The 23687-nt window shown below is 48.0% G+C and overlaps 1 protein-coding gene across 1 annotated transcript in view; it reads left to right on the forward strand.

Moving 5' to 3' along the window:
* Window positions 1–395: 395 nt before the first annotated feature.
* Window positions 396–23687, forward strand: part of LOC115190840 (proteasome adapter and scaffold protein ECM29-like) — a 23909-nt gene continuing 617 nt past the window's right edge. The window contains exons 1-20 of the mRNA XM_029748900.1: window positions 396–533; window positions 2598–2728; window positions 6106–6222; window positions 7213–7331; window positions 7423–7581; window positions 9232–9400; window positions 9706–9845; window positions 9998–10076; window positions 10299–10418; window positions 10551–10636; window positions 14411–14486; window positions 14625–14674; window positions 15120–15186; window positions 15365–15487; window positions 16096–16199; window positions 17484–17607; window positions 17734–17814; window positions 18017–18245; window positions 18491–18582; window positions 18941–19075. Of these exons, the coding sequence (XP_029604760.1) occupies window positions 506–533; window positions 2598–2728; window positions 6106–6222; window positions 7213–7331; window positions 7423–7581; window positions 9232–9400; window positions 9706–9845; window positions 9998–10076; window positions 10299–10418; window positions 10551–10636; window positions 14411–14486; window positions 14625–14674; window positions 15120–15186; window positions 15365–15487; window positions 16096–16199; window positions 17484–17607; window positions 17734–17814; window positions 18017–18245; window positions 18491–18582; window positions 18941–19075 (2229 nt within the window). The 5' untranslated portion in view covers window positions 396–505. The remainder of the gene's footprint in view (window positions 534–2597; window positions 2729–6105; window positions 6223–7212; window positions 7332–7422; window positions 7582–9231; window positions 9401–9705; window positions 9846–9997; window positions 10077–10298; window positions 10419–10550; window positions 10637–14410; window positions 14487–14624; window positions 14675–15119; window positions 15187–15364; window positions 15488–16095; window positions 16200–17483; window positions 17608–17733; window positions 17815–18016; window positions 18246–18490; window positions 18583–18940; window positions 19076–23687) is intronic.

The raw sequence follows: 23687 nt of genomic DNA on the forward strand, positions 1-23687 counted from the left end.
AACATACAAAATGAAGCATTTATTTCATTATAGGAGTATTTTTCTACAAATGTTCATTCAGAAATGCTGGGTTTTTCACTTTGGGGACAAATTTCGATTGATATTTTCTCCCCTTCCTGTTTTCCTATTGTTTCAGTGTCTACCCAGAATTTCCCAGTTTCTACATGTAAAGAATGAATGAAGACTACGTGTGTGCAATATGAATGTCGCCAGCTGTGTCTGTTATCGGTGCCCGGTGCTATGTGTGAAGCAGGTGTTCAGACTAATTACAGTTACCGACTTAGGATCCAGTGAGAGAGGAGTGGCATCTAATCACCGTTCATAGATGGTTCACCAGGAACCCAACGGACGCAAACGGGACAAAAAGGGGCGGGATCTACCTCAATTCGACCAATAACAAACTATAATACTCGTTGCAAAATATTTACCGTTAAAACGTTTTGCTACGACATGGATTAATGAATACACCCGCAGGGTGAGAGAGCGAGAACACCGATGACTTTCTATGAACATGGCCGCTCAAGATGAACTCAGTAAGTTTCTAACTGCTTTTGCAGTGATTAAATGCATTTAAGACACTTCATGTATCGGTAACATGTATTATTGCATTTAGTACACAGTCATAACTTATTCTATCGAGCAAAACGCCTGTGATTATGAACTTATAAACGTTGATTTGAGGTAGCTAGCTAGCTAACGCCTTCAGAAGGCCGTCTGCACAGTCATGGTCCAAGTGAAAGTGTTACAGTTGTATTAAAGATCAACGTGATCTGATGGCGACTGGAATAGTTTTACATTGGATCAGTCATTTCATTCCCATTTGTAACGATGACATGTTAGATCTGTAACTACGATGAACTAAACGATTTATATGCGTTGTGCCAATGTGGCGTAACGAAGTGGCTAGCTTGCTGGTTAGCAGAGCAGACAGGCGTCCGGGACAATGTGAATTGTCTTGAAGATTAACCTTGTGTGAAGTTAGCTAATTAGCGCTAGTAGCTAGCTAATTTATTGCAAGCAATCTAGTTAGGTATCTCGGTGTAACAGGTTGCACACATTGAATGAAATATGACACTTCATTTTTCAGTGCAGTGAGTGTGTTGGCAAACACACCTCTCACAAGGTAACGTTAGCTAGCCATTTTCCCCTACCCACAGCAGCAGTTAGCTAGCCACGTTTGAGATGATTTAGGTAACTAACTAACCAGCCAAATCACCAGCTAGTTAGTTAGCGACTAATTTATGTCATTAATTCCTTGCCAACTAGTTGCCCGTCTGATGCAAGTAGAAAGCATATCCGCCCTGTCTGACATAGCTAATGTCTATGTCATGCAGGCTTTGTGATCTAGCTCAGAACAGCATGTAACAGCCTATCCACCCCAGTTATAACACATATAACACAATACAAGGTGCATTAGCTACTATAACAGGCCCTTGTTGATACTTTAGGTCCTAATGTTGTAGCTACATTTGAAATGTTTACAGTTGAGTCATTTAGCAGAATCTCAGTCTTATTCAGAGTAAACTGAGCCACACGGGACCAGCTAAATGGACATCCACACTCTGTGTGTTTTCTGGACCTTATTTAGACAGCTGCGGCGTTACAGGTGACTACAGAGGTAGAAGGTGTAGTTTGAAATGTGGACACAGGAAGTGAACCCCGGTCTCCGTCAGGGAGCGTTATGTGCAGAGAGACCCGGGACCGGCTCCGCTAGACGAGAGGCTACATGTTCAACATTTAGTTGGCCGAATCTCCCAACCAAACCAGTTATCTAAGGCTGTCATGAGAGTTAGGGGATGCCTAATGTGATGATATCACAGTAAGGACTGGTTTCCTGGACACAGATCAAGCCCAGTCCTGATTTTAAGCCTAGTCCTGGACTTTAAGCATGTGTCACGTGGTGGGATTTGAACCCTGGCGTCCCAAATAGTACCCTACTCCCACTACTCTTGACCTGAACCTGGTGAAAGTAGTGCCCTATAAAGGGAATAGGGTGCCATTTGGGATACAGCCTAGTGTCATCATTTCACATGTTCGAATCCTCCCTTTCCTTTCTCCTTCTTTCTCCACCTCTCTCCTAATTTCTCCTCCCGTCTCCTCCTCCTCACCTAAGATCTCCTAATTTCTCCTCCCGTCTCCTCCTCCTCACCTAAGATCTCCTAATTTCTCCTCCCGTCTCCTCCTCCTCACCTAAGATCTCCTAATTTCTCCTCCCGTCTCCTCCTCCTCACCTAAGATCTCCTAATTTCTCCTCCCGTCTCCTCCTCCTCACCTAAGATCTCCTAATTTCTCCTCCCGTCTCCTCCTCCTCACCTAAGATCTCCTAATTTCTCCTCCCGTCTCCTCCTCCTCACCTAAGATCTCCTAATTTCTCCTCCCGTCTCCTCCTCCTCACCTAAGATCTCCTAATTTCTCCTCCCGTCTCCTCCTCCTCACCTAAGATCTCCTAATTTCTCCTCCCGTCTCCTCCTCCTCACCTAAGATCTCCTAATTTCTCCTCCCGTCTCCTCCTCCTCACCTAAGATCTCCTAATTTCTCCTCCCGTCTCCTCCTCCTCACCTAAGATCTCCTAATTTGTCCTCCGTTCAATTCTCCAGATCAACTGGAGCGAGTTTTCTTGCGTTTGGGCCATGCAGAGACAGACGACCAACTCCAGGACATCATATCCAAGTTCCTGCCCCCGGTCCTCCTCAAACTGTCCAGCGTGCAGGAGGGAGTCAGGAAGAAAGTAAGAACACGCTGTCTGTTTCTTCCGTCCTGCAGTACCAGTAGCCTGCACATAGCTGTGTCTCTGTTCTCTGGCACCTTCTCCAGGAAGTGTTCACTTGCACTTATTCTCGCCTGGATTTTACAATGGAGGAATTGGAAACTCCCTCCGGTCAATGCTTACATCAATCCTATGCTTTTAAATCCATGACGGGGTGTGTGGAAGACAAGTGCACACAGCTGCTCAATGTTATCGGGGAAAGGCCCGTCCACAGCACTGTAGTAATATCAATCAGTTAACAGTCAACTAGTAAACATAGTAATATTCTCCCCCTCCATACGTTGATGGTGTGTCTGCAGCTGTAACCACGTTCTCCATAGAACACACAGATTAGTGTTAGACCTGCTGGTACACACTACTACTACACTATACAGTAGCTTTATGCTAATCATAAACCATCTCTTCTAACAGTCAACTGGAATCATAATCTATTCTCTACCAGGTGATGGAGCGACTGGTAACTTCTAATTAGAACTAATTCATTCTAACCGGTGCCCCCGCACATTGACTCTGTACCGGTACCCCCTGTATATAGTCTCCACATTGACTCTGTACCGGTACCCCCCACATATAGTCTCCACATTGACTCTGTACCAGTACCCCTGTATATAGCCTCCACATTGACTCGGTACTGGTACCCCTGTATATAGCCTCCACATTGACTCTGTACCGGTACCCCCTGTATATAGCCTCCACATTGACTCTGTACCGGTACCCCCTGTATATAGCCTCCACATTGACTCTGTACTGGTACCCCCTGTATATAGCCTCCACATTGACTCTGTACCGGTACCCCCTGTATATAGCCTCCACATTGACTCTGTACCGGTACCCCCTGTATATAGCCTCCACATTGACTCTGTACCAGTACCCCCTGTATATAGCCTCCACATTGACTCTGTACCGGTACCCCCTGTATATAGCCTCCACATTGACTCTGTACCGGTACCCCCTGTATATAGCCTCCACATTGACTCTGTACTGGTACCCCCTGTATATAGCCTCCACATTGACTCTGTACCAGTACCCCTGTATATAGCCTCCACATTGACTCTGTACCGGTACCCCCTGTATATAGCCTCCACATTGATTCTGTACCGGTACCCCTGTATATAGCCTCCACATTGACTCTGTACTGGTACCCCCTGTATATAGCCTCCACATTGACTCTGTACCAGTACCCCTGTATATAGCCTCCACATTGACTCTGTACCGGGACCCCCCCTGTATATAGCCTCCACATTGACTCTGTACCGGTACCCCCCTGTATATAGCCTCCACATTGACTCTGTACCGGTACCCCTGTATATAGCCTCCACATTGACTCTGTACCAGTACCCCCTGTATATAGCCTCCACATTGACTCTGTACTGGTACCCCCTGTATATAGCCTCCACATTGACTCTGTACCGGTACCCCTGTATATAGCCTCCACATTGACTCTGTACCGGTACCCCCTGTATATAGCCTCCACATTGACTCTGTACCGTAATACCCTGTATATAGCCTCCACATTGACTCTGTACTGGTACCCCCTGTATATAGCCTCCACATTGGCTCTGTACCGGTACCCCCTGTATATAGCCTCCACATTGGCTCTGTACCGGTACCCCCTGTATATAGCCTCCACATTGACTCTGTACCGTAATACCCTGTATATAGCCTCCACATTGACTCTGTACCGGTACCCCCTGTATATAGCCTCCACATTGGCTCTGTACCGGTACCCCCTGTATATAGCCTCCACATTGACTCTGTACCAGTACCCCTGTATATGGCCTCCACATTGACTCTGTACCGTAATACCCTGTATATAGCCTCCACATTGACTCTGTACCGGTACCCCCTGTATATAGCCTCCACATTGGCTCTGTACCGGTACCCCCTGTATATAGCCTCCACATTGACTCTGTACCAGTACCCCTGTATATAGCCTCCACATTGACTCTGTACCGTAATACCCTGTATATAGCCTCCACATTGACTCTGTACCGGTACCCCCTGTATATAGCCTCCACATTGGCTCTGTACCGGTACCCCCTGTATATAGCCTCCACATTGGCTCTGTACCGGTACCCCCTGTATATAGCCTCCACATTGACTCTGTACCGGTACCCCTGTATATAGCCTCCACATTGACTCTGTACCGTAATACCCTGTATATAGCCTCCACATTGACTCTGTACCGGTACCCCCTGTATATAGCCTCCACATTGACTCTGTACCGGTACCCCTGTATATAGCCTCCACATTGACTCTGTACCAGTACCCCTGTATATAGCCTCCACATTGACTCTGTACCAGTACCCCCTGTATATAGCCTCCACATTGACTCTGTACCGTAATACCCTGTATATAGCCACCACATTGACTCTGTACCGTAATACCCTGTATATAGCCTCCACATTGACTCTGTACCGTAATACCCTGTATATAGCCTCCACATTGACTCTGTACCAGTACCCCTGTATATAGCCTCCACATTGACTCTGTACCAGTACCCCCTGTATATAGCCTCCACATTGACTCTGTACCGTAATACCCTGTATATAGCCTCCACATTGACTTTGTACCGTAATACCCTGTATATAGCCTCCACATTGACTTTGTACCGTAATACCCTGTATATAGCCTCCACATTGACTCTGTACCGTAATACCCTGTATATGGCCTCCACATTGACTCTGTACCGTAATACCCTGTATATAGCCTCACTATTGTTATTTTACTGCTGCTCTTTAATTATTTGTTACTTTTATTTCCTTTTTTTTTCATAATGTTTTTTCTTATTAAATCCATTGTTGATTAAGGGCCTGTAAGTAAACATTTCACTGTAAGGTCAACACCTGTTGTATTCAGCACATGTGACTCATACCAGGTGGTGGAGCTCCTGGTCCACCTGAACGAGGGGATTAAGAACCTTATTATAACTAATTAATATCATAACCTCTTGTTCTTCCTACCAGGTGATGGAGCTCCTGGTAACTTATTATTATAACTAATCGTTACCTCTTGTTCTCCCTACCAGGTGATGGAGCTCCTGGTAACTTATTATTATAACTAATCGTTACCTCTTGTTCTCCCTACCAGGTGATGGAGCTATTGGTAACTTATTATTATAACTAATCGTTACCTCTTGTTCTCCCTACCAGGTGATGGAGATCCTGGTAACTTACTATTATAACTAATCGTTACCTCTTGTTCTCCCTACCAGGTGATGGAGCTCCTGGTAACTTATTATTATAACTAATCATAACCTCTTGTTCTACCTACCAGGTGATGGAGCCCCTGGTAACTTATTGTTATAACTAATCCTAACCTCTTGTTCTCCCTACCAGGTGATGGAGCTACTGGTCCACCTGAACAAGAGGATTAAGAGCAGACCTTTGATCCAGCTACCAGTAGAGACTCTCCTGGTTCAGTACCAGGACCCTGCAGCAGCATCCTTTGTTACGGTAATACTCTACATTCTACCTGGGGTGCGTTCAGCAGGACACAAAAGTTGTGGGATGTTCAGATGGAAATATATGATGTAGAACAATTTTGACATGTAGAATGAGTAATCATGACGGCTCTATTGATGATATTTCTATGCCTGCTGAACGTGGCCTTGGTCTACTTCGACAGCCTGGTTCAACTAGGTGGTAATAGACCAATCCCCCAGGGTCTGGTTTGTTGTAGGGTAATGTTGTAGGGTAATGTTGTAGGGTAACGTTGCCCCTACACACTGATCTTGAGTCAGTTTAGCATTTTCTCTACTAATGGTTGGGATTGGGGGAGGAGAAGCTGATCCTTGATCTGTACCCCGGGAGACTTCACCCCGGAGCTGGACAGCCTTCTGTCCTTGCTACTGCTTGCTCTTTGGGGAATAGAGGGCTATTTGGGGTACTTCCTGTTATTATCTATGTAGCGAATAGAGGGCTGTTTGGGGTACTTCCTGTTATTATCTATGTAGGGAATAGAGGGCTGTTTGGGGTACTTCCTGTTATTATCTATGTAGGGAATAGAGGGCTGTTTGGGGTACTTCCTGTTATTATCTATGTAGGGAATAGAGGGCTGTTTGGGGTACTTCCTGTTATTATCTATGTAGGGAATAGAGGGCTGTTTGGGGTACTTCCTGTTATCTATGTAGGGAATAGAGGGCTGTTTGGGGTACTTCCTGTTATCTATGAAGGGAATAGAGGGCTGTTTGGGGTACTTCCTGTTATTATCTATGTTGGGAATAGAGGGCTGTTTGGGGTATTCATCCTGTTATTATCTATGTTGGGAATAGAGGGCTGTTTGGGGTATTCATCCTGTGATTTATCTTGTCAATATGGCATCTCTCAAACTGAGTAGGCCTATGCTCAAACTCTGTATATATAATCTATGTCTCTGTTTACCATGTTGTTTACTCCCCTGACATTGTGAGATTTTTAATCCAGAACGGTGGATTCTCTCTGCAGAATTTCACCATCATTTACATCAAGATGGGTTACCCTCGACTGGAGGTGGGGAAACAGTGTGAGCTGGCACCAACCCTGCTGACTGCTATGGAGGGCAAGCCTGAGCCCCAACAGGATAGGTAAGGAGAGAGAGAGAGAGAGAGACACACACACACACAGTGTACGTACACACACACACACACACTGACTTATTGTCCTCTCTCCCTCCAGCTTGATGCATCTTCTGATCCCATCCTTGTATCACATGAAGTACCCAAAGGACTCCTCCAACACTTCCAAGATGGCCTCCCCCTTCATCCTGATGGAGAAACCCAAGACGGTCCAGCTACTGCTGGAGTTCATGCTGGACGTACTGCTGATGCCCTACGGGTCAGTGGGGAGACTACACTGCCTCTCCAAGGGCCCTGGTCACTAGTAGTTCACTATATAGGGCCCTGGTCACTAGTAGTTCACTATATAGGGCCCTGGTCACTAGTAGTTCACTATATAGGGCCCTGGTCACTAGTAGTTCACTATATAGGGCCCTGGTCACTAGTAGTTCACTATATAGGGCCCTGGTCACTAGTAGTTCACTATATAGGGCCCTGGTCACTAGTAGTTCACTATATAGGGCCCTGGTCACTAGTAGTTCACTATATAGGGCCCTGGTCACTAGTAGTTCACTATATAGGGCCCTGGTCACTAGTAGTTCACTATATAGGGCCCTGGTCACTAGTAGTTCACTATATAGGGCCCTGGTCACTAGTAGTTCACTATATAGGGCTCTGGTCACTAGTAGTTCACTATATAGGGCTCTGGTCACTAGTAGTTCACTATATAGGGAATAGGGCTCTGGTCACTAGTAGTTCACTATATAGGGAATAGGGCCCTGGTCTAAAGTAGTTCACTATATAGGGAGTAGGGCCCTGGTCTAAAGTAGTTCACTATATAGGGAATAGGGCTCTGGTCACTAGTAGTGCACTATATAGGGAATAGGGCTCTGGTCACTAGTAGTTCACTATATAGGGAATAGGGCTCTGGTCTAAAGTAGTTCACTATATAGGGAATAGGGCCCTGGTCTAAAGTAGTTCACTATATAGGGACTAGGGCTCTGGTCACTAGTAGTTCACTATATAGGGAATAGGGCCCTGGTCACTAGTAGTTCACTATATAGGGAATAGGGCTCTGGTCACTAGTAGTTCACTATATAGGGAATAGGGCTCTGGTCTAAAGTAGTTCACTATATAGGGAATAGGGCTCTGGTCACTAGTAGTTCACTATATAGGGAATAGGGCCCTGGTCACTAGTAGTTCACTATATAGGGAATAGGGCTCTGGTCTAAAGTAGTTCACTATATAGGGAATAGGGCTCTGGTCACTAGTAGTTCACTATATAGGGAATAGGGCCCTGGTCACTAGTAGTTCACTATATAGGGAATAGGGCTCTGGTCACTAGTAGTTCACTATATAGGGAATAGGGCTCTGGACACTAGTAGTTCACTATATAGGGCCCTGGTCACTAGTAGTCCACTATATAGGGAATAGGGCTCTGGTTACTAGTAGTTCACTATATAGGGAATAGGGCCCTGGTCACTAGTAGTTCACTATATAGGGAATAGGGCTCTGGTCACTAGTAGTTCACTATATAGGGAATAGGGCTCTGGTCTAAAGTAGTTCACTATATAGGGAATAGGGCCCTGGTCACTAGTAGTTCACTATATAGGGAATAGGGCTCTGGTCACTAGTAGTTCACTATATAGGGAATAGGGCTCTGGTCTAAAGTAGTTCACTATATAGGGTGCCATTTGGGATGTAGCATATGGGGCTGGCCATTTTAAGTGTTCAGGTATGCTAGTATGTTATCGGTTATTGTTGAAATGGTCTAACATACTATAAAACTTGCAAACAACATGCTCACTCAAGTAATTGTTTTTCCAAAGACTGCTTGAATGAATTATTTCAATCCCTAAACAATTTACCTTGTAGTTGACCTGCCCCTCCTCTCCCCCCTCCCTCTCCTTCTCTCTCCACTGACGTCCAGGTTTGTCCTGAACGAGCCTCCCACTCGCCCAGCTCCCTCGTCCCCTCAGGGTAGCTCTGGGGCAGCGGCGGCCGGACAGGGCCTCCCCCAGCCTCCTCCAGGGATGAGCGTCTACGCTGCCAAGAGGGTCATCGGAGAGGCCCAGTGGAGCCCAGAGCAGCTGGAACAGGTACTGACAACTGACCTCTGAACTTTGACCTTAGAGGAAGGTGTATCACACCTTCCTTGGGGCTGCAGGGTAGCCTAGTGGTTAGAGCGTTGGACTAGTAACCAAAAGGTTGCTAGATCGAATCCCCGAGCTGACAAGGTACAAATCTGTCGTTCTGTCCCTGAACAAGACAGTTAACCCACTGCTCCCCGGTAGGCCGTCATTGTAAATAAGAATGAGTCGTTAACTGACTTGCCTAGATAAATAATTAAATGGGAAGGTGGTGGTTGTACTGGGTTGTAAGGTGATGGTTACGTGTCTCCCAGTGTAAGCTCGGCATAGTGAGGTTCATCGAGGCAGAACAGGTACCGGAGGTGGAGACGGTCATACACCTGGTGGTTGCCTCTAGCGACACAAGACACGGCGTTGCCACGGCCGCAGACCTGGAGCTCAAGAGCAAGCAGAGGTGGGTATCTATGGGACTATTCTACTATTATGGGATGGTGCACCTCATTAGTCCATTTACAACGGGATTTGGTTCCGAGAGTTTGTTCTGGGTTCCGAGATGAGTTGATTTGTGCGTTGTTGCGTTGTTGTGATGTTGGGTTTATTTTGCAGTATTATCGACTGGAACAACCCCCTGATCGTCAACAAGATGTACAAGGTCTACCTGGGAGACATCCCCCTCAAAACTAAGGTGTGGAAAGATTCACCTCCAACCTTCTGAACTGAATTGACCCCCCCCCCCAATTTGAATGAGTTGAAATGGCTTCCTGACAGGAAGTGGCATTGATGAACGGAGGCTGAGATCTGTCCAGCGTGGTCGCTACATCATCCTGATTGGTTGTATGTGTGAACAATATCACACGTGCTGTGTCAAACTGTTGGCTGACTAATGTTCTGTGACGGTATGTGGTAGGGGGCCAGTCTGAAGAGGGAGCTGAAACATGAGCCGGTCAGCACCAGAGTCAAGATGAAGATCCTACCACATCTCTTACGCTCTCGCCTCGCCGCTGAGTGCTTCCCTGCTAACATACAGGTACCGCTGTAATGTTCTGATACATCAACAGTCCTGGAAATGTCTTTCAATGTCCTTCCCTCAAGGAAACCTTCATCACTTATCTATTTCCTGTTTCTCTTCTACTCGTTCTCTCTATTCTCCTCTCCCCAGGTGGTGTACGACGGTCTGTTTGGAGCCAACACCAACAACAAGCTGCTCTCTCTTACCCTTCAGTTTGTTCACCACATCTGTCAGGTGTAAGTACTGGTCCCAAGTCAGTTTCATCCAACCCTTACATATAGGAAGAGTCAGTAAGAGCTGGTCCTAGATCCATTTGTCTACCAGTGCCCCAACACACCTGTCAGGTGTAAGTACTGGTCCCAAGTCAGTTTCATCCAACCCTTCCTTATAGAGACAGTTACAGTACTAAGGCTTTGTTTACACGGGCAGCCCAATTCTGATCTTTTGCCCAATCATTGAAAAAGATAATTTATTGGGCTGCCTGTTTAAACGCAGCCTAAGAGCTGGCCCTAGAACAGTGGTCACCAACCTTTTCTGAGTCAAGATCACTTTCTGAGTCTAAATGTAAGTAGAGATCTACTGCTCTGATATTTTATTACCATGACTTATAAAATGTAAGCCCATGCAACATTAACCAATTAAAAACAGTTATGTAGCAGTGAGGTTTGTGCAGTAAGCTACAGGCCCAATACATTATCATTGCATACTGGCTTTGCTTGAATTTAACTGCCAATGCATGTGTTCGGAACATTTACAAAAAATTATATTTCAACATTTTGATGTAGGCTATGATCACACCGGTAATAGATCCATTGTTGTATTGCTTGTGAGGCACAGCTGAGTGAGCATACATTTTAAATAATTAGCTTTTTATTTTACTGGGCTGATGGTGCCTGCATCTGATGGTCAGTCTCAGCAGAGGGAGAGAGCAGCAGACTGCGGGTCAGTCTCAGCAGAGGGAGAGAGCAGCAGACTGCGGGTCAGTCTCAGCAGAGGGAGAGAGCAGCAGACTGAGGTCAGTCCTCAGCAAGGGAGGGAGCAGCAGACTGCGGGTCAGTCTCAGCAGAGGGAGGGAGCAGCAGACTGCGGGTCAGTCTCAGCAGAGGGAGAGAGCAGCAGACTGCGGGTCAGTCTCAGCAGAGGGAGAGAGCAGCAGACTGCGGGTCAGTCTCAGCAGAGGGAGGGAGCAGCAGACTGCGGGTCAGTCTCAGCAGAGGGAGAGAGCAGCAGACTGCGGGTCAGTCTCAGCAGAAGGGAGAGAGCATGCAAGGACGTGCGGGTCAGTTCTCCAGCAAGAGGAGAGGAGGAGAGCAAGCAGGACTGCCGGGTCAGTCTCAGCAGCGGAGAGCGGCAAGCAGACTGCGGGTCAGTGCTCAGCAGAGGGAGAGAGCAGCAGGCCTGCGGTCGTCTCAGCAGGAGGGAGGCAGAGCACGCAGACTGCGGGTCAGTCTCAGCAGAGGAGAGGAGAGGCAGCAGGAACTGCGGGGTCAGTTCTCAGCAGAGGAAGACGAGAGCAGCAGACTGCGGGTCAGTCTCAGCAGAGGGAGAGAGCAGCAGACTGCGTGTCAGTCTCAGGCAGAGGGAGAGAGCAGCCGAATGCGGGTACAGTCGTCAGCAGAGAGGGAGAGAGCAGCAGGCACTGCGGGTCAGTCTCAGGCAGAGGGAGAGAGCAGCAGACTGCGGGTCAGTCTCAGCAGAGGGAGAGAGCAAGCAGGACTGCGGGTCAGTCTCAGCAGAGGGAGACGAGCAGCAGAATGAGGGTCAGTCTCAGCAGGGGAGGTCAGTCTAGCAGAGGGAGAGAGCAGCAGACTGAGGGTCAGTCTCAGCAGAGGGAGAGAGCAGCAGACTGAGGGTCAGTCTCAGCAGAGGGAGAGAGCAGCAGACTGAGGGTCAGTCTCAGCAGAGGGAGAGAGCAGCGGACTGAGGGCAGTCTCTCAGCAGAGGGAGAGAGCAGCAGACTGAGGGTCAGTCTCAGCAGAGGGAGAGAGCAGCGGACTGAGGGCAGTCTCTCAGCATCTCTCCGCTCTCCCTTTCCTCCACTGACACTGACCCAAAAGGGACACCGTCTTCCAGCTGAGGGCCAAACTCGAGTCGCACCGCATTATTTCTGCCTCAGGCACAAATTCATGTTGTTACTCCTATGAACAGAGAAAGTGAAATATTCCTTGATATTAAAAAAGACCCAAGCTGCTAATAATAACAAGGCCTATAGATCCACTTTCCTCCTCATTCATTACTGCTGCGCTGCTTGTTGTAGCGCTGAGTGGTAATAGGAACTTATAAAAGTGTTGAATACAAAGTGTTGACGGCGCTGAGTAAGAACTTAATATGAAATCACTCATAGAAACAGCAGCTCTTAGCTGTATTGGTTGACAGTCTCTCTCTAGTCATGGTTTTAAACGTTCTGTATTGGTTGACAGTCTCTCCCTAGTCATGGTTTTAAACGTTCTGTATTGGTTGACAGTCTCTCTCTAGTCGTGGTTTTAAACGTTCTGTATTGGTTGACAGTCTCTCTCTAGTCGTGGTTTTAAACGTTCTGTATTGGTTGACAGTCTCTCTCTAGTCGTGGTTTTAAACGTTCTGTATTGGTTGACAGTCTCTCCCTAGTCATGGTTTTAAACGTTCTGTATTGGTTGACAGTCTCTCTCTAGTCGTGGTTTTAAACGTTCTGAAATCTCACAGTATCAACTTTACCGTAGCTTTATTTTATGCCTGCTACGTTACTGCAGACTCGGTCATCTGAGCCATCTGATTGGCCAGCGGAAACATGGTGCACTTGATTTCCTCCCCAGGCCCACCGGGAGGCAGAGTTTGTACATTCAGACACATGAAATGGCAACAGTTTGTGCCTTCAGACACATGAAATGGAAACAGTTTGTGCCTTCAGACACATGAAATGGAAACAGTTTGTACCTTCAGACACATGAAATGGAAACAGTTTGTACCTTCAGACACATTAAATGGAAACAGTTTGTACATTCAGACACATGAAATGGAAACAGTTTGTGCCTTCAGACACATGAAATGGAAACAGTTTGTGCCTTCAGACACATGAAATGGAAACAGTTTGTACATTCAGACACATGAAATGGAAACAGTTTGTGCCTTCAGACACATGAAATGGAAACAGTTTGTGCCTTCAGACACATGAAATGGAAACAGTTTGTACATTCAGACACATGAAATGGAAACAGTTTGTACATTCAGACACATGAAATGGCAACAGTTTGTACATTCAGACACATGAAATGGAAACAGTTTGTGCCTTCAGACACATGAAATGGAAACAGTTTGTGCCTTCAGACACATTAAATGGAAACAGTTTGTGCCTTCAGACACATTAAATGGAAACAGTTTGTACATTCAGACACATGAAATGGAAACAGTTTGTGCCTTCAGACACATGAAATGGAAACAGTTTGTGCCTTCAGACACATGAAATGGAAACAGTTTGTACATTCAGACACATGAAATGGAAACAGTTTGTACCTTCAGACACATGAAATGGAAACAGTTTGTACATTCAGACACATGAAATGGAAACAGTTTGTACATTCAGACACATGAAATGGCAACAGTTTGTACATTCAGACACATGAAATGGCAACAGTTTGTACCTTCAGACACATGAAATGGAAACAGTTTGTCTACCCGGCGCGCAGGGCAGCAGCTGAATTGTCAGCACCTCCCACCAACAGCCCGAGACTAATAACAAAGAATAGAAACACAAGGCTTTATCGTTGGGTTTTTACAGAAATGTTTGGAGATGGACTAGAAATGCCTTGGAGATGGACTAGAAATGCCTTGGAGATCGACAAGTCGCTTGCGATCGATCGGTTGGTGCCCACTGGGTTAGAAGGAAAGGCTTCAATAACAAACAAAAACAAATTGAAGGGGTCATCAAAGGAGTGTCTGTGTGCATGCTTTTTGTTCCAGCCCAACACTAACCCACACTAAAGCCACTCCTAACATGTCCTAACATGTTGTGATGTGTGTCTCCTCTCTGACAGATGTCCTGACACCAACAAGCCACTGGGTCTGATGCTGCTGAATGGCCTCACCAAGCTCATCAATGAGTACAAAGAGGTAAAACCATCAATCAATGTGTTTTAATCTCCTTTCATCAACTACACAATGTAGCTTTTCTCCTTTTCAATGGTTGATGCTTTGCGTGCTCCTGGTATAGAGCATGATGGGATATGTTGTGTCTGGTTTGATTGGCAGGATCCTAAGTTGCTGTGTATGGCCTATTCTGCTGTGGGGAAACTGTCCAGGTAGTTACACATTTTAAATACACTGATTTTACTGTATGTAAAAAATAAATAAAATAAAAACTTTTTTTTTTTTAAATGCGCTATGCCGAAATCGCTCCGCCATTTCCTGCATGCTAAAATTCTAATAGTTCTAAAACGCTGTGAAACATCTTCTCCATAACCAAACATATTGTATTTTCAGCTGTTCTGAAGCTGCTGTACAAAACCGAAAGCAAAAAAAAAAAAACTAATCTTAAGAACGAGAAGCATAGAAATAGTGCACATAGAATAAATCTACCACTTGTTCTCATGGCTTTCAATGAGAACCACATATTTGTAACACACGTTTCTATGTGAATTTGCTCAGATTGCCCCCCCCAAAAAAGCTACAGATTGGAGCTTTTAACAACGATAGTCTGTGTCTTGATGAGTTGATGTGATAGTGAGGGGGTGTTGTCTCTTTTAGCCGGATGCCCCAACTCTTCACCAAAGACATTGCTCTGGTCCAGCAGTTCTTTGAGGCCATGTGCAAGGTAGGTGTTCCTGCATCAAGACAATGCTATTTGAATACACTGTTTACCTACATTATTTATTTATATATATATTAGACAAGACACAAAGGCCTCCAAAACATAATTCAAGGTTTATGGCAGCGACTTTTTCATATATTCTAACTGTCCTCCTGCCCCGTCTGACCTTGTCTGTGTACAGGAGGAGCCTGACGTCCGTCTCGCCATCCAGGAGGCTCTGTCTATGATGGTGGGAGCCTACGCTAACCTACAGGGGGCGCTGCTGAACCTGATGGAAGCTCTGGTGGCAGCTTACATGGGCAAGGTAACACTAGATATGGTTTCTCCTACGACAAGTTAAGCTACAGGGGGCTGTACTCAACCAGATGGAAGCTCTGGTTTCTCCTACGACACGTTAACCTACAGGGGGCCGTACTCAGCCAGATGGAAGCTCTGGTTTCTCCTACGACACGTTAACCTACAGGGGGCCGTACTCAACCAGATGGAAGCTCTGGTTTCTCCTACGACACGTTAACCTACAGGGGGCCGTACTCAACCAGATGGAAGCTCTGGTTTCTCCTACGACACGTTAACCTACAGGGGGCCGTACTCAACCAGATGGAAGCTCTGGTTTCTCCTACGACACGTTAACCTACAGGGAGAAATATTACTAGTTCTACTAACTAGGATTTCTACTATGAAGTTTGGTGTAGGGAAACGTGTGATTTAATTCACCTGGAATATATGGCGTATGTTTGAATCATAATATTGTGTTGTCATTGTAGGGAATACTGTTGTCAAAGTATTCCGGAATATCACTGTGTCTGAATATAGTGTTGCTGTAGAATCTAGATGATTTAAATTGGAGTATTGCTTTCTGATTGGTCAGTCAAAGTTCTGAATATTGTGTTCTTCTGTGTTGTGATTGGTCAGCCTGAGGTGCAGGTGCGTCAGGTGGCAATGAAGTACGCCAGCACGGTATTCGCTCCTGATCACGTGCCCTCCAGATACTTGCTCCTATTGGCTGCCGGGGACCCGTGAGTGTCAACACCAGACACACACACACACACTGACATAACACATTGAGTATAAAACATATAGGACGTCTCAGCACTACACACCACCCATCCACCTTTACAGGTGTAATACTGACTGCCTTTACAGTGAATATATCCCCTCCACCTTTATAGGGATAATACTGACTGCCTTTACAGGGATAATACTGACTGACTTTACAGTGAATATATCCCCTCCACCTTTACAGGGATAATACTGACTGACTTTACAGTGAATATATCCCATCCACCTTTACAGGTATAATACTGACTGCCTTTACAGTGAATATATCCCCTCCACCTTTACAGGGGTAATACTGACTGACTTTACAGTGAATATATCCCCTCCACCTTTACAGGGGTAATACTGACTGACTTTACAGTGAATATATCCCCTCCACCTTTACAGGGATAATACTGACTGACTTTACAGTGAATATATCCCCTCCACCTTTACAGGGGTAATACTGACTGACTTTACAGTGAATATATCCCCTCCACCTTTACAGGTGTAATACTGACTGACTTTACAGTGAATATATCCCCTCCACCTTTACAGGGATAATACTGACTGCCTTTACAGTGAATATATCCCCTCCACCTTTACAGGTGTAATACTGACTGACTTTACAGTAAATATATCCCCACTGCCTTTACAGGGATAATACTGACTGACTTTACAGTGAATATATCCCCTCCACCTTTATAGGGATAATACTGACTGCCTTTACAGTGAATATATCCCCTCCACCTTTACAGGGATAATACTGACTGCCTTTACAGGGATAATACTGACTGACTTTACAGTGAATATATCCCCTCCACCTTTACAGGGATAATACTGACTGACTTTACAGTGAATATATCCCATCCACCTTTACAGGTATAATACTGACTGCCTTTACAGTGAATATATCCCCTCCACCTTTACAGGGGTAATACTGACTGACTTTACAGTGAATATATCCCCTCCACCTTTACAGGGGTAATACTGACTGACTTTACAGTGAATATATCCCCTCCACCTTTACAGGGATAATACTGACTGACTTTACAGTGAATATATCCCCTCCACCTTTACAGGGATAATACTCACGCAATGGTAGGATAGCTCCTATGAGATTTGTCTGTGTGTTATTGAATCTTGTATACTTTTAATACGATTTGTATTCGTTTTTTGGGTCGTTTGTGCTTTGTTGTGGGACAGAGGAGGTGTGGTGTTATGTAGTACTAGTATAAAGTATCTCTATGTTGTGTTTATTATAGGAGAGAAGAGGTGTGCAGCGAGGCCCAGCGTGTCCTGAGGGCTCTGCCTGCTAAGAACTCAGAGAAAGAGGGCCGTAAACCCATGCCCTCCTTCCCTGACATGGTGGCCTATATCCAGGAGAAGGTGAGGGCGTAACCCCCCCCATGTCCCAGTTCTAGCCCCTGTCATTAGATAATTTGCTCTCTAGTTAATGTACAGGTGCTTCAGCAGTAAGTCTTTACAGCCCTGTTGATCTGGTCTGTTCTTTAGGCTGCTCAGAGGATGAAGACACCAGCTAAGTACATCGTGGGGACGAACACTCTACCCTTCAACCCTTCTGCGTTTGGCGAGGTAAGAAAAAAAAACTATTTCAACTGAATAGTTGTATGAACGTCATGCTGTTTGTGACTGGGCAAAACCACAAAACAATTGAAGAGGAAGTTAAAGTATGTAACAAAACATGAACAAAAAGTAATGGGACTAGAGATATTTATCTTGCCACACTTGCTGTTAATAACTTCCTGTTTTTTCTAACCCTGTTTCCTGTCTCCAGATCGTGCTGTACCTGCGGATGTGTCTGGCCCACAGTGCCGGGGCCACGCCCGTCTCTAAGAGCCTGGCGGACATGCAGGATGACGCGCCTGCCATCGGACGCTACATACACACCCTGCTCTCCAACCAACCCCTGACCTCCTCGTCCTCCACTGGAACCAAGGGAGCAGAGGTCAACACTGTACAGGTCTACATGGAGCTACTGCAGCAGCTGCTGTCTGCTGTAGGAGGTGAGTGATGTGTGCCCTCCTTTCCTTGTTTCCTTATCTTGTCTCCTCATCCTTGTCTCCAAATACTCATGTGTTTCAGGCCTGGAATCCAAAATGGTATGCTCCGTTTCACCATTGTTGATATTGTGAAGTGAGCATATCTGTTTGGATTCCAGGCTAGTAAATACATCATTCATACCTTATGATACAATGTAGCTATACATTTTAATGTTTTTTAATGTTTTATTCTTGATTTATTTTGATAGGAGTCCCTGTGATGTACTGTCTTCTGGAGGTAGTGTCTGTCTGTCCTCACAACCTGGCCCCCAAGTTTATCCACAAGATCGACTGGATCAAGGTAAATCATGCTGCGTGCTTTGCTAATTGATGCTACTACTGTAAAAGATACCTTGGTATGCTAATACTAATTGACGCTACTTATGTAAAATATTAATTGGAATGCTAATCAATGCTATGCTAATTGACGCTATGTAATATACTACTCAGATATAGTACCTTGATATGCTACATGCTAGGCCAATGCTAAGCAATGCAAGTCGGCGCTAACGCTAGTCAATGCTACTACTGTAAAATATACGTTGGTATGCTGCATGCTATGCTAAAGCTAGTTGATGCTACTTCTGTAAAGGATACGTTGGTATGCTTCATGCTACGCTAACGCTGACCGATGCTAATACTACATTTCCCCTCCGCAGAGTCTTATGAACACCAACAAGGAGGACCTAAGGGAGCTAGCAGCTCAGCTTTATGCTGTGGTGGTGTCCACCATGTCAGGAAACGAGCTGAAGACTGCCGTTCAGACGCTCATCAAGATCACTAAAGATACACACGTATGTAGCCCCCCTCCTCCTGTAGATAGGCACGTATGTAGCCCCCCCTCCTCCTGTAGATACACACGTATGTAGCCCCCCTCCTCCTGTAGATACACACGTATGTAGCCCCCCCTCCTCCTGTAGATACACACGTATGTAGCCCCCCTCCTCCTGTAGATACACACGTATGTAGCCCCCCTCCTCCTGTAGATACGCACGTATGTAGCCCCCCTCCTGTAGATACACACGTATGTAGCCCCCCTCCTCCTGTAGATACACACGTATGTAGCCCCCCTCCTCCTGTAGATACACACGTATGTAGCCCCCCTCCTCCTGTAGATACGCACGTATGTAGCCCCCCTCCTCCTGTAGATACGCACGTATGTAGCCCCCCTCCTCCTGTAGATACGCACGTATGTAGCCCCCCTCCTCCTGTAGATACGCACGTATGTAGCCCCCCCCTCCTCCTGTAGATACGCACGTATGTAGCCCCCCTCCTCCTGTAGATACGCACGTATGTAGCCCCCCCTCCTCCTGTAGATACGCACGTATGTAGCCCCCCCTCCTCCTGTAGATACGCACGTATGTAGCCCCCCTCCTCCTGTAGATACGCACGTATGTAGCCCCCCTCCTCCTGTAGATACGCACGTATGTAGCCCCCCTCCTCCTGTAGATACGCACGTATGTAGCCCCCCTCCTCCTGTAGATACGCACGTATGTAGCCCCCCTCCTCCTGTAGATACGCACGTATGTAGCCCCCCTCCTGTAGATACACACGTATGTAGCCCCCCCTCTCCTGTAGATACGCACGTATGTAGCCCCCCCTCCTCCTGTAGATACACACGTATGTAGCCCCCTCTCCTCCTGTAGATACGCACGTCTGTAGCCCCTCCTGTAGATAGGCACGTATGTAGCCCCCCCTCCTGTAGATAGGCACGTATGTAGCCCCCCCTCCTGTAGATACGCACGTATGTAGCCCCCCCTCCTGTAGATGGGCACGTATGTAGCCCCCCCTCTCCTGTAGATGGGCACGTATGTAGCCCCCCCTCTCCTGTAGATGGGCACGTATGTAGCCCCCCCTCTCCTGTAGATGGGCACTATGTAGCCCCCCACTCCTCCTGTAGATAGAACACGTATTAGCCCCCCTCCTCCGTAGAATAGGCACGTATGTAGCCCCCCTCCTGTAGATAGGCACGTATGTAGCCCCCCCTCCTCCTGTAGATAGGCACGTATGTAGCCCCCCCCTGTAGATACGCACGTATGTAGCCCCCCCCTGTAGATACGCACGTATGTAGCCCCCCCTGTAGATACGCACGTATGTAGCCCCCCCTCCTGTAGATACGCACGTATGTAGCCCCCCCTCCTCCTGTAGATGGGCAGGTATGTAGCCCCCCTCTCCTGTAGATAGGCACGTATGTAGCCCCCTGTCCTCCTGTAGATACGCACGTATGTAGCCCCCCGTCCTCCTGTAGATACGCACGTATGTAGCCCCCCCCTCTCCTGTAGATACGCACGTATGTAGCCCCCCCTCCTCCTGTAGATACACACGTATGTAGCCCCCTCTCCTCCTGTAGATACGCACGTCTGTAGCCCCTCCTGTAGTAGGCACGTATGTAGCCCCCCCCTCCTGTAGATAGGCACGTATGTAGCCCCCCCCTCCTGTAGATACTCACGTATGAGCCCCCCTCGCTGTAGATGGGCACGTATGTAGCCGGCCCCCTCTCCTGTAGATGGGCACGTATGTAGCCCCCCCTCTCCTTAGATGGGCACGTATGTAGCCCCCCCTCTCCTGTAGATGGGCACGTATGTAGCCCCCCCATCCTCCTGTAGATAGACACGTATTTAGCCCCCCCTCCTCCTGTAGATAGGCACGTATGTAGCCCCCCTCCTCCTGTAGATAGGCACGTATGTAGCCCCCCCTCCCTCCTGTAGATAGGCACGTATGTAGCCCCCCCCCTGTATAGATACGCACATATGTAGCCCCCCCCTGTAGATACGCACGTATGTAGCCCCCCCTGTAGATACGCACGTATGTAGCCCCCCCTCCTGTAGATACGCACGTATGTAGCCCCCCCTCCTCCTGTAGATGGGCAGGTATGTAGCCCCCCTCTCCTGTAGATAGGCACGTATGTAGCCCCCTGTCCTCCTGTAGATACGCACGTATGTAGCCCCCCCGTCCTCCTGTAATACGCACTATGTAGCCCCCCGTCCTCCTGTAGATACGCACGTATGTAGCCCGTCCTCCTGTAGATACGCACGTATGTAGCCCGTCCTCCTGTAGATAGGCACGTATGTAGCCCCCCCTCCTCCTGTAGATGGACAGGTATGTAGCCCCCGTCCTCCTTAGATACGCACGTATGTAGCCCCTGTCTCTCCTGTAGATACGCACTATGTAGCCCCCCGTCCTCCTGTAGATACGCACGTATGTAGCCCCCCGTCCTCCTGTAGATACGCACGTATGTAGCCCGTCCTCCTGTAGATACGCACGTATGTAGCCCGTCCTCCTGTAGATACGCACGTAGTAGCCCGTCCTCCTGTAGATACGCACGTATGTAGCCCGTCCTCCTCCTGTAGATACGCACGTATGTAGCCCGTCCTCGTCCTCCTCCTGTAGATACGCACGTATGTAGCCCGTCCTCCTCCTGTAGATACGCACGTATGTAGGCCCCCCTCCTCCTCTTAGATACGCCCGTATGTAGCCCCCCTCCTCCTGTAGATGGCACGTATGTAGCCCCCCCTCCTGTAGATGGGCACGTATGTAGCCCCCCCTCCTGTAGATGGCACGTATGTAGCCCCCCCTCCTGTAGATGGGCACGTATGTAGCCCCCCCTCCTGTAGATGGGCACGTATGTAGCCCCCCCTCCAGTAGATGGCACGTATGTACCCCCCTCCCCTGTAGATGGCACGTATGTAGCCCCCCTCCCCTGTAGATGGGCACGTATGTAGCCCCCCTCCTCCTGTAGATGGGCACGTATGTAGCCCCCCTCCTCCTGTAGATGGGCACGTATGTAGCCCCCCTCCTCCTGTAGATGGGCACGTATGTAGCCCCCCTCCTCCTGTAGATAGGCACGTATGTAGCCCCCTCCCTCCTGTAGATAGGCACGTATGTAGCCCCCTCCTCCTGTAGATGCGCACTATGCAGCCGTCCTCCTGTAGATACGCACGTATGTAGCCCCCCGTCCTCCTGTAGATACGCACGTATGTAGCCCCCCGTCCTCCTGTAGATACGCACGTATGTAGCCCGTCCTCCTCCTGTAGATGGGCACGTATGTAGCCCGTCCTCCTCCTGTAGATAGGCACGTATGTAGCCCCTCCTGTAGATACGCACTATTAGCCCCCCCTGTAATACGCACGTATAGTAGCCCCCCTGTAGATACTGCAGTATTAGCCCCCCCTCCTCCTGTAGATGGGCAGGTATGTACCCCCCCCTCCTGTAGATAGGCACGTATGTAGCCCCCTGTCCTCCTGTAGATACGCACGTATGTAGCCCCCCGTCCTCCTGTAGATACGCACGTATTAGCCCCCCGTCCTCCTGTAGATACCACGTATGTATCCCGTCCTCCTGTAGATACGCCGTATGTAGCCCTCCTCCTGTAATACGCACGTATGTAGCCCCGTCCTCCCTGTAGATACGCACGTATGTAGCCCTCCTCCTCCTGTAGATACGCCCGTATGTACCCCGTCCTCCTCCTGTAGATACGCACGTATGTAGCCCGTCCTCCTCCTGTAGATACGCACGTATGTAGCCCGTCCTCCTCCTGTAGATACGCACGTATGTAGCCCGTCCTCCTCCTGTAGATACGCACGTATGTAGCCCGTCCTCCTCCTGTAGATACGCACGTATGTAGCCCCCCTCCTCCTGTAGATACGCACGTATGTAGCCCCCCCTCCTGTAGATGGGCACGTATGCAGCCGTCCTCCTGTAGATACGCACGTATGTAGCCCCCCGTCCTCCTGTAGATCGCACGTATGTAGCCCCCCTCCTCCTGTTAGATACGCACGTATGTAGCCCCCCGTCCTCCTGTATACGCACGTATGTAGCCCCCCTCCTCCTGTAGATACGCACGTATGTAGCCCCCCGTCCTCCTGGATAGTACGCACGTATGTAGCCCCCCGTCCTCCTCCTGTAGATACGCACGTATGTAGCCCGTCCTCCTCCTGTAGATACGCACGTATGTAGCCCGTCCTCCTCCTGTAGATACGCACGTATGTAGCCCGTCCTCCTCCTGTAGATACGCACGTATGTAGCCCGTCCTCCTCCTGTAGATACGCACGTATGTAGCCGTCCTCCTCCTGTAGATACGCACGTATGTAGCCCCCCCTCCTGTAGATGGGCACGTATGTAGCCCCCCCCCTGTAGATGGGCACGTATGTAGCCCCCCCTCCTGTAGATGGGCACGTATGTAGCCCCCCCCCTGTAGATGGGCACGTATGCCCCCTCCTTAGATGGGCACGTATGTCCCCCCCTCTGTAGATGGGCACGTATGTAGCCCCCCTCCTATAGATGGCACGTATGTAGCCCCCCTCCTGTAGATGGGCACGTATGTAGCCCCCTCCTCCTGTAGATACGCACGTATGTAGCCCCCCTCCTCCTGTAGATACGCACGTATGTAGCCCCCTCCTCCCTGTA

This window comes from Salmo trutta, unplaced genomic scaffold, assembly GCF_901001165.1.
Source record: "Salmo trutta unplaced genomic scaffold, fSalTru1.1, whole genome shotgun sequence".
Taxonomy (NCBI): Eukaryota; Metazoa; Chordata; class Actinopteri; order Salmoniformes; family Salmonidae; genus Salmo; species Salmo trutta.